This window comes from Dipodomys merriami, unplaced genomic scaffold, assembly GCF_024711535.1.
Source record: "Dipodomys merriami isolate MVZ:Mamm:240054 unplaced genomic scaffold, mDipMer1.0.p SCAF_761, whole genome shotgun sequence".
In the NCBI taxonomy this organism is placed as follows: domain Eukaryota; kingdom Metazoa; phylum Chordata; class Mammalia; order Rodentia; family Heteromyidae; genus Dipodomys; species Dipodomys merriami.
Genome location: NW_027206359.1, coordinates 403079 through 414486, shown reverse-complemented (window position 1 = coordinate 414486; position 11408 = coordinate 403079). Strand labels below are relative to the sequence as shown.

The window sequence follows — 11408 nt, the reverse complement described above, 5'->3', positions numbered from 1 at the left end:
AGCCCTGTATGCTAGCAACAACTGGAAATGACCTGAAATGGAAGGCAGGACCAGTGCCCGGCCTCTGACCCCCGTGACCGCTGACCCTGCCGTGCGGTACGGTGCTCATGAGGTTTTATTGTGTGGGAAGCTAGAGGAGAGAGGCCCGGATGTGACAGGGCTCCGGATGGGAGGTTGGGGAAAGGCCCTGGATGGGAGGCCCGAGGTGGAGTTCAAGGATGAGAGGCTCAGGATGTGAGAGTCCCAGGATATGTGAAGCCCTGGGTCTGAGAATCCCATGATGTGAGACTCTCTGAATGTGAAAATCCCCGGATGTGGGAATCCCCAGATGTAGGAGTTCCCAGATGTGAGAGTCCCCACATGTGAGAGTCTCTGGATGTAAAAGTCCCCGGATGTGACAATCCCGGGATGTAGGAATCTCTAGTTGTGGGAATCCCTGGATGTGAGAATCCCTGGCTGTGGGAATCCCCGGATGTGAGAATCCCTGGATCTGAGAATTCCCGGATGTGAGAATCCCTGGATCTGAGAATCCCCGGATGTGAGAGTCCCTGGATGTGAGATTTCCCCAGATGTGGGAATTCCCTGGTCTGAGCATCCCTGGAAGTGGGAATCCCCGGATATGAGAATCCCCGGATGTGGAAATCTCTGGATGTGAGAATCTCTGGATGTGAGAATCTCCGGATGTGAGAATCACCGTATGTGAGAGTCTGTATGTGGGAATCCCCGGATGTGAGAGTCTCTGGATGTGAGACTCTCCGGGTGTAAAAGTCCCCGGATGTAGGATTCTCCGGATGTGTGAATACATCCCCGGGAATCCCCGGATGTGAGTCCCCAGAAGTGAGAATCCCCGGATGTGAGAATCCCCAGATGTAGGAATCCCCGGATGTGGAGAGTCTGTATGTGGGAATCCCCGGATGTGGGAATCTCTGTATTTGAGTATACCCGGATGTTTAATACTCGGATGTGAGTCCCTGGATGTGAGAGGCGCAGGCCAGGATCTGCCATAGCCCCGGGCAGTTGGGGGTTGGGGGTCGGGTCGGGGTCAGAGGTCGGGGATCAGGTGGTCGCAGGCGCAGAGCGGTCCGGGCACGCAGCAGGGCTGCAGGCGCAGGCTCCAGGTGTTGTGTGCAGGGGCGAGGGGCGGGGCCGCGCGGGGGTGGCGCGTGCGCAGCATCCAGGCCACTGCGGCCTCCACGCGCCTGCGCGTCGCCATCGGGCCCCGCAGCGGGCGGGTCTCCCCCGGGTCCGCCGTCAGGTCAAAGAGCAGTGGCCGCCGGTGGCGGGTCATGCGCCGCCCGGAGCAGGCGCAGGCAGGGAAACCGAGGCAGGCGCCCGAGCCCGGCGGGTCGAAGCACGGAGTGGCGAAGTGCAGCTTCCACACCGTGCAGCCTGCGGAGGGTGTGGAGAAAGGAGTAACATCCGGGGCCTCACATCCGGGATTCCCATCCGGGAATTCACATCCAGGACATCACATCCGGGGATTCACATCAGGGCATTCACACGCAAGACCTTACATCCGGGATTCCCATCCAGGACCTCACATCTGGGTATTCACATCCGGGGATTCCCATCTAGGACCTCACATCCAGGGATTCACATCCAGGCCCTCACATCCGGGGATTCACATGCGGTACTTCACATCCGGGGATTCACATGCGGGGCCTCACATCCGGGACCTCACAGCCAGGGATTCCCATCTGGGACCTCACATCCGGGGCCTCACATCTGGGGATTCCCATCCGAGGCCTCACATCCGGGATCTCACATCCGGGGCCTCACATCCAGGGCTTCTCATCCACTACCTCACATCTGGAGCCTCACATCTGGGAATTCCCATCGGGGACTTCACATCCGGGACCTTACATCCGGGGATTCCCATCTCATGCCTTCCATCCAGGTCCTCACATCCCGGGATTCCCACATCCGAGGATTCCCACATCCAGGTCTCCCACCCCAGGCCTTGCATCCGGGTCCCTGCGCGCTCGCATGCAGCCCCCTCCCCCGCCCTGGGGCCCGGCGGAGGTTGAGGCACTCACTTGGGCGGTTGAACCAGCGCACGGCGTGCAGCCGGGCCTCGCAGTAGTGCAGCAGGAAGTTGTGGCCTGCGGCCTGCGCTGTCCTCAGCAGCGCGGGCATCAGGTCCTGGCCATCCACCTCCCTGCGGGACCCGGATGTGCAGGCTTCTGAGCGCTCAGAGACTCGGATGTGCAGGCCAGAGCCCCCAGAGACCCGGATGTCAAGGCTTGAGCCTGTAGAGACCCAGATGTGCAGGTCTAAGACCCAGGCCTCTGGTCTTAGAGACCTGGATGTGTAGGCCTGAGGCCTCAGAGAGCCGAATATCCAACCTTCTGAGCGCTCAGAGACCCGGATGTCCATGCTTCTGAGCCCCCAGAGACCCGGATGTGCAGGCCTGAGATCCCAGAGACCCGGATGTGCAGGCTTCTGAGCCCTCAGAGACCCAGATGTGCAGTCCTGAGCCCTCAGAGACCCGGATGTCCAGGACTGAGACCTGGGCCTAGGTATTCAGAGACCTGGATGTGCAGCCCTGATGCCTTAGAGACCCCGATATGAAGGCCTGAGTCCTCAGAGACCCAGATGTCCAGGCTTCTGAGTGCTCAGAGGCCCGGATTTGCAGGCCTGAGCCCTTAGTTACCCGGATGTAAAGGCTTCTGAGCCCCCAGAGACCCGGATGTCCATGCCTGAGCCCCGGGTCTTGGGTCTTAGAGACCCGGATGTGCAGGCTCCTGAGCCCCCAGAGACCCGGATGTGCAGGTCTGAGCCCTCAGAGACCCGGATGTGTAGGCTTCTGAGCCTCCAGAGACCCGGATGTGCAGGCCTCAGCCTCCCCCCCTCAGGATCCCTGAGGCCGCGGATAACCCCCCTTCCCCCCCACCCCGTGGGGACCCAGGCCGGCGAACGACTACCTGTCAGATGGAACCCAGCCCCCGGCCAGGCGCACCACGGTGGGGAACAGGTCCATGAGGCTGGTGGGCTCAGGCACCAGGCGCCCTGCAGGCAGCGTCCCAGGCCAGCACGCCAGCCCGGGAACCCGGATGCCACCCTCCCAGCCACCCATGCCTTTGCCACCTGCAAGGGGGGAGCGAAGGGCAAAGGTCAATGGCGGGGTCGGGCCGCGTGGGAGGCCCCGCCCATCCTGCCTCAGTTTCCCCCTCGCCTTGGTGCACGCTGTTGGAACCCCCGAGGCGGGCGCCCCAGGCCCGGGCCTCCAGCGAGGCACCGTGATCCGACGTGAAGTAGACAAGGGTGCGGCGCCCCAGCCCTGCACCGTCCAGCGCCGCCAGCAGTCGCCCTGTGGGGGGGGCAATGGATCCGTGCCTCAGTTTACCCCCAGCGTCCACCGTGCCTCGGTTTACCCCCAACATGCACCATGCCTCAGTTTACCCAACATGCATCGTGACTCAGTTTACAAATTTCCATCGTGCTTCAGTTTATCCCCAATGCCCAGTGACTCAGTTTACCCAACAGGCACCGTGCCTCAGTTTACACCCAATGCTCACCGGGCCTCAGTTTACCCCCATCCCAGTGCCTCAGTTTACTCAACCCACTCACCTCGTCCCCGTGCCTCAGTTTACCCAACATGCACCATGCCTCAGTTTACACAATATGCCCAGTGCCTCAGTTTACCCAACATGCACCATGCCTCAGTTTACCCAACATGCCCAGTGACTCAGTTTACCCAAATACACCGTGCCTCAGTTTACCCCAATACCCAGTGACTCAGTTTACCCAAATGCACCGTGCATCAGTTCACCCTGAACATGCACCGTGCTTCAGTTTACCCAACATGCACCGTGCCTCAGTTTACCCAAGTGCACCATGCCTCAGTTTACCCCCAACATGCCCAGTGACTCAGTTTATCCAAGTGCACCGTGCCTCAGTTTCCCCCATCCCACTCACCCCATCTCCATGCCTCAGTTTCCCCCAACCCACTCACCCCACCCCCGCGCCTCAGTTTCCCCATCCCGCTCACCCCGACCCTGTGCCTCAGTTTCCCCATCCCGCTCACCCCACCCCCGTGCTCAGTTTCCCCCATCCCACGCACCGTGCCTGATCTGATCGAAAATACCAATAATCGATCGTGATGTGATCGATAATACCAATAATCGATCATGATCTGATCAATAATACCAATAATCAATAGTGATCTGATTGAAAATACCAATAATCGATCGTGATCTGATCAGTTATTACCAATAATCGAACAGATCTGATCAGTTATTACCAATAATCAAACATCATCTGATCGATATGACCAATAATAGAACATGAGCTGATCAGATATTACTAATAATCGAACAGGATCTGATCAATAATACCAATATTCGATTGTGATGTGATCGATAATACCAATAATCGAACATCATCTGATCGATAATACCAATAATTGAACATGAGCTGATCAGTTATTACCAATAATCGAACATCATCTGAACAGTTATTACCAATAATCGATCATGATCTGATCAATACTACCAATGATTGATCGTGGTCTGATCTGAGGTCTACCAGATGTCTCTACAGATCTACTAGATGGAACATCCAAGGACCTGAGGTCTACCAGATGTCTATAGAGATCTACTGGATGTAACATCCTGGGATTTGACGTCTACCAGATGTCTCTGCAGATCTACTGATGGAACATCCGGGAACCTGAGGTCTACCAGATGTCTATAGAGATGTACTAGATGTAACATTCAGGGATTTGAGGACTACCAGATGTCTATAGAGATCCATTGATGGAACATCCGGGGATTTGAGGTTGACAGTTTTCTATAGAGATCTACTGGATATACATCTGGGCACCTGAGGTCTACCAGTTGACTATAGAGATCTAGTAGATGTACATCAGGGGATCTGAGGTCTACCAGATGTCTATAGAGATCTATTGATGGAACATCCAGGGATTTGAGATTGACCAGTTGACTACAGAGATCTACTGGTTGTACATCCGGGGATCTGAGGTCTACCAGATGCCTATAGAGATCTCCTAGTGGAACATTCGGGGATTTGAGGTTGACAGTTGACTATAGAGATCTACTGGATGTACATCCGGGGATCTAAGGTCTACCAGTTGACTATAGAGAACTAGTAGATGGCATCTGTCCCCCTCCCCGGCCCCAGGCTGACCTGTGGATGAAGGCCTCAGCCTCCCGCAAGAACAGCCCCACGCTGGCCTCGAACCTCAGAGGCTGCTGGACGACCTGGTGATCCCTCATCAGGAAGCAGTCGGCGTGGACGATGAAGACACCTAGGAGGCAGGAGGTGCAGGCCAGGAGCAAGGCCCCACATCCGGGGCCCAGCACCCTGGGCACCCAGCGCAGGCCCAGCAGGCCCGTGAGCTTCCCAGCGGCCAGGCAGAGCAGGGAAAGCAGCAGCAGCTGCGCCCCCAGGTCCAGGGGCCCTTGCAGACGCACTCGCTTCTGCGAGGGCTCCGCTTGCAGGCAGTCCCCCATCAGGGTGAAGGGGACCCCGAAGAAGGAGTCGAACCTATGGTTCAGGGGGTGGTGGCAGTGGTGAGTGGGGGACTCACAGTTGAGGCCCAGGTGCCATTTGCCTGGAGGGGAAGAGATGGATGGATGAGTGAATGGATGGGTGGATGGGTGGATGGATGGGTGGATGGGTGGATGGGTGGATGGATGGGTGGATGGATGGGTGGGTGGATGGATGGGTGGATGGATGGATGGATGGATGGATGGATGGATGGGTGGGTGGATGGATGGATGGATGAATAGGTGGATGGGTGGATGGGTGGATGGATGGATGGATGAGTGGATGGATGGATGGATGGGTGGATGGGTGGATGGATGGATGGATGGAGGGGTGGATGGATGGATGGATGGGTGGATGGATGGATGGATGGATGGATGGATGGATGGATGAATGGATGGGGGATGGGTGGATAGATGGATGGGTGGATGGATGACTTCTCTCTTTCCTATGAGGCCGGTGGCATATCCCTGCTGCTGCAGGATCTTGGCGAAGGTGATCTCGGAAGTGGGCAGCCCGCCAGACACGGCTGCCCACTGCAGCACGCGCGCCCCGTTGGTGGTCACCATGCCTTCCAAGAGAGAGAAGGACCCTAGGTCAGTGATGATGGCGTCCTGGGTAAGGAGGGGGCATCTAGCACCTTCAGGGGGAAGGCCTGCTGTGTCTGGGATAGCCTGGGACCTGCCCACCCGGGGTGGAAAGGACCCCAGCCCTGGGAGCCCTCGGGGGAAACCAATATGGCATCACTTCCGGTTTCCTGGTGGTTCAGGGGGGAAGTCCCAGAGTCTCAGGGATTTGAACCTGAGATCCTCAGAGAAGTCCTCCCCTCCCTCTGGTTGACCTCCGTGCCCTAGATGTTGGGCCTCAGTTCCCCGGATGTTGGATGTTAGTATCCCGGATGTTGGCCCTCATCCCCGGATGATGGAGTTCAGTGCCCTGTATGGTGGATATCAGGACCCCAGATGTTGGACTTCAGTTACCCGAATGTTGTAGCTCAGTTCCCTGGATGTTGGATCTTACTACCCCGTATATTGGAGCTCAGATTCGGGTATGTTGGCCCTCAGATCCCCAGATGTTGGAGCTCAGTTCCCCGGATGTTGGGGCTCAGGTTCCCGGTTGTTGGATCTTAGTATCCCGGATGGTGGATGTCAGATCCTCGGATGTTGGAGTTCAATTCCCAGAATGTTAGGCCTCAGATCCCCGGATGTTGGATCTTAGTACAATGGATGTTAGAGATAAGGTCCCCGGATGTTAGAGTTCAGTGCCCTGGATGTTGGTGCTCAGATCCCCGGATGTTGGATCTTAGTAACCCGGATGTTAGAGATGAAGTCCCTGGATGTTAGAGCTCAGTACCCCGATGTTGGTGCTCAGTTCCCCGGATGTTGGGCTTTAGATCCCCGGATGTTGGGTCTCAGATCCCCAGATGTTGGATATCAGGTCCACGGATGTTGGATCTTAGTACCCTGGATGTTGGCTCTCAGATCCCCGGATGTCCCGCCCCCGCCTCCCCCCCCACCGCTCCTTCCGTTCCCCGGATGTCCCACCCCCCCATACTGACCCAGGCGCACAGGGTAGCGTCCCGTCAGGAAGGTTGCGTGGCTTGGGCTGCAGACGGACGCTGCTGCCAGGTGCTGGGTCAGCCGCACGCCATCGCGGGCCAGGCCGTCCAGGTGCGGGATGCTGTGTGGGGAGAGGGAAACTGAGTCACAGCCAAGAACATAGGGGACCTGGGGTCTAACATCCGGGGATCTAATGCCCAAAATCCCAGGAGCTAAACTCCAACATCTGGGGCCCTGAGATCCCACATCCGGGGATCTAAGATCCAACATCCGGGGACCTGAGATCCCACATCCGGGGTACTAAGATCCAACATCTGGGGACCTGAGGTCCAACATCTGGGGACCTGGCATCCAACATCTGGGAACCTGAGGGCCAACATCTGGAGATCTAAGATCCAACATCTGGGGCCCTGAGATCCCACATCCAGGGTACTAAGATCTATATCTGTGGACTGGGCTCCTACATCCGGGGTCTAAGGCCCAACATCCGGGAACCTGAGGGCCAAACATCTGGGTATCTGATCTCAAACATCCAGGGACCTGACATCCAACATCCGAGGTACTAAGATCCAAGATCCGGGGAATTGAATTCCAACATCCGGGGACCTAACATCCAACATCCAGGGATCTGAGGTCCAACATCCGGGGGCCTGATCTCCAACATCTGGGGTACTAACATGTAACATCCGGGAACCTGATTTCCCACATCTGGGGTATACTAAGATTTAACATCCGAGGACCTGATCTCCAACATCCGGGGCACTAACATCCCACATCCAGGGATCTGATATCCAACATCCGGGGACCTGATCTTCAACATCCAGGGAACTGAGATCCAACATCCTGGGAATTGAACTCCAACATCCGGAGACCTACCATCCAACATCCGGGGACGTGAGGTCCACTAGATGTCTATACAGATCTCCTGGTGGAACATCCGGGGAACTGAGCTCGAACATCCGGGATACTAACATGTAACATCCGGGGACCTGATATCCAACATCGGGGCAGTAAGATTCAACATCCGGGGACCTGATCTCCAACATCCGGGGACCTGATCTTCAACATCCGAGCACCTGACATCTAACATCCGGGGTACTAACATCTAACATCTAGGGACCTGATCTCCAACATCCGGAGCACTAACATCTAACATCCGAGAACCTGATTTCCCACATCTGGGGCATTAAGATCTAACATCCTTGGACCTGTCCTCCAACATCCGGGGCACTAACATCCAACATCTGGGGAACTGAGTTACTAGATGTCTATACAGTTCTCCTGGTGGAACATCCAGGGATCTGAGCTCCCACATCCGGGTAACTAAGGCCCCACATCCGGGCCTCCCCCTCTGCTCACCACAGGCTGCGGTTCCCAAAGCTGTCCAGGTCGCCCAGGCCCAGGTCATCGGCCAAGAGCAGCAGGAAGTTGGGGCGCGAGGGGGTAGGGCCTGCGCAAGGGCCAGGGGGGAGGAGGAGGAGGAGGAGGAAGGCGAGGGGTGGGGCTGCGCAGCCGCTGTGCAACCTGAGGAGGAGAGAGAGGAGGAGGAGGGATGGATGGGTGGATGGATGGGTGGATGGATGGATGGATAGGTGGATGGGTGGATGGATGGATGGATGGGTGAATGGATGGGTGGATGGATGGATGGTTGGAGGGATGAATGGATGGGGAATGGGTGGATGAATGGATGGGTGGATGGATGGATGGATAGGTGGATGGATGGGTGGATGGGTGGATGTATGTATGTATGTATGTATGTATGTATGTATGTATGGATGGATGGATAGGTGGATGGGTGGATGGATGGATGGGTGGATGGATGGATGCACAGTGGATGGATGGATGGGTGGATGGATGGATGGGTGGGTGGATGGGTGGATGGATGGGTGGTTGGGTGTATGGATGGATGGGTGGATGGATGGGTGGGTGGATGGATGAATGTTTGGATGGATGGATGGATGGATGGATGGGTGGGTGGATGGATGGGTGGGTGGATGGATGGATGAATAGGTGGATGGATGAATAGGTGGATGGGTGGATGGATAGATGGGTGGATGAATAGGTGGATGGGTGGATGAATAGGTGGGTGGGTGGATGGATGGGGATATGGATTGATGGATGGATGGATGGATGGATGGATGAATGGATGGGTGGGTGAGTGGATGGATGGTTGGGTGGATGGATGGATGGATGGGTGGATGGATGGATGGGTGGATGGATGGATGGGTGAATGGGAAGAGGGATGGAAGGACTCCCCCTCCCTCCAGGCCAACTTGGCATCCAGGATCCCGTCCTTCCCATGATGCTCCCCGTTTCATGGAAGAGAATGCTGGAAGCAGGAAGTGGGGAAGAGCTGAGTAACATCCGGCCACCCCAGGGCCAGGCTGCTGTTGCCCCCACCAGTACATCAGCCCCTCACCTCATCTTTCCAGGCCTGTGGCGGGGCCCTGCAACCCCCACCCCGGTGGGACATCCGGGGGGGGGCTTCATAGAACAATCGAAGCCCTCCCACCCCGGGTCCCCACACCTCTCCCCGTGTTCCCCAGAGGACGAACTCACATCCATAGTTCTCTGCCATCAGCGCCTGGGCCTGCTGCTCTCCCTGCCAGCCAGGAAGCTCCCAGGGCTCAAATGTCCATGTCACTCCAGCAGCCAGAACTCCACAACATCCCTCCAAAATAAAAGTCCCCTTGTTCCTTGGAAAGCACAACATTCCCCCCCCTCCAAAATAAAAGTCCCCTTTGTTCCTTAGAAAGGAACAGGATGTGGTGCTGAAGGGGAAGGCGGGGAAGGAAGGGAAAAGCCCGGAGTTGCTGGGCTGGGCGCCAAGAAATTGCCAGGCCTGGCAGAGGCAGGAGGAAGGGGAGGCGGGAAACCTCGAGAACTACATGGAAGGCTGCAATAATAGTCAGGACCGTCAGGGAGGGTGGCCTGTGCCCAGGGGGCGTGGCCTGCGCTCAGTAGGCCGTGGCCAGAGCTGAGGAGGGCGTGGCCTGGGCTGGGGAGGAAGTGAGGGACTCAGGAGGGCTTGGCCTGTGCTGGGAATGTAGTGAGGGTCTCAGGGGGCGTGGCCTGTGGTCAGGAGGGCGTGGCCTATGCTGAGGAGAAAATGAGGGTCTCAGGAGGGCGTGGCCTGTGCTCAGGAGGGCGTGGCCTGTGCTGGGGAGGAAGTGAGGGACTCAGGAGGGCGTGGCCTGTGCTGGAGCTAAACTGAGGGTCTCAGGAGGGCGTGGCCTGCAATGAGGCAGAAGTGAGGGTCTCAGGAGGGTGTGGCCTGCAATGAGGCGGAAGTGAGGGACCTATGTGGGCGTGGCCTGCGCTGGGGCGGAAGTGAGGGTCTCAGGAGGGCGTGGCCTGTGCTGGGAAGGAAGTGAGGGTCTCTGGAGGGCGTGGCCTGTGCTGGGAATGTATGAGGGCCCCAGGAGGGCGTGGCCTGTGCTAGGAGCGGAAATGAGAGTGTGGCCTGTGCTGGGCAGAAATGAGGGGTCTCAGGAGGGTGTGGCCTGTGCTGGGGCAGAAGTGAGGGTTTCAGGAGGGCGTGGCCTGCGCTGGGGCGGAAGTGAGGAAGAATTCCATCCAGAAGCAGCACGGCTGCTTTATTGCCTCCGATTCTGGGAAAGGACCCCAACGGCCCAAAGCGCAGCTGGAGCCCGGAGCCAAGGTGTGGAGCGCCTGCTCCGCCCACATCTGGGTTCCACCTCTCACATCTGGGTCTCAACCCCTCACATGTGGGTCCCAACCCTCACATCCGGGTCCAAACCCCTCACATCCAGGTCCTGGCACCTCCCAGTGGGCCTGGAGATAAGTGACATCCTGGTACTCGCCTCCACGTCTGGGTTCCCGGACCTGGAGATCCCTAACATCCGGGTACCCACCCCATATCTGGGTTCACGGACCTGGAGGTCCCTAACATCTGGGTACCCAGCCCACATCCGGGTTCATGGACCTGGAGGTCCCTAACATCCGGGTAGTTCCCATTCCACATCTCGTTCCTGGACCATCAGTGGATGTGGTGGGACCTGACATCCGGGATCCCCACACCACATCCGGGTCCTAGACCCTGTCAGTAGAAGGAGAGGAGCGTGACATCTGGGACTACACACGCCACAGCTAGGCCCATGGATGTGATATCCGGGTCCCATCCAGCATATATCCGGGTCCGTGCCACATTCCACATCCGGGTTAATGGACGTGGACTTACATAACATCCGGGTTCCCCACGCAACATCCGGGTCCTGGCCCCTGAGTGGACCTGCAGATAGGTTATATCCGGTCCCCCAGTCCACATCCGGGTCCTGGCTCCTCAGTGGAACTGGAGATAGGTGACATCCGGGTCTTCCC

At 57.5% G+C, this 11408-nt stretch overlaps 1 protein-coding gene across 1 annotated transcript; it reads right to left on the bottom strand.

Moving 5' to 3' along the window:
- Window positions 1-1042: 1042 nt before the first annotated feature.
- LOC138818461 (arylsulfatase L-like) lies at window positions 1043-9645 on the bottom strand. Its single transcript, XM_070009373.1, has 10 exons — window positions 9627-9645; window positions 8427-8517; window positions 7067-7188; window positions 5959-6079; window positions 5149-5577; window positions 4601-4689; window positions 3176-3310; window positions 2925-3087; window positions 2037-2158; window positions 1043-1389 (listed from the first exon to the last, which is right to left on the bottom strand). The coding sequence occupies exons 1-10, from the start codon at window positions 9643-9645 to the stop codon at window positions 1043-1045; spliced, it is 1638 nt and encodes a 545-aa protein (XP_069865474.1).
- Between the last annotated feature and the right edge of the window lie 1763 nt (window positions 9646-11408).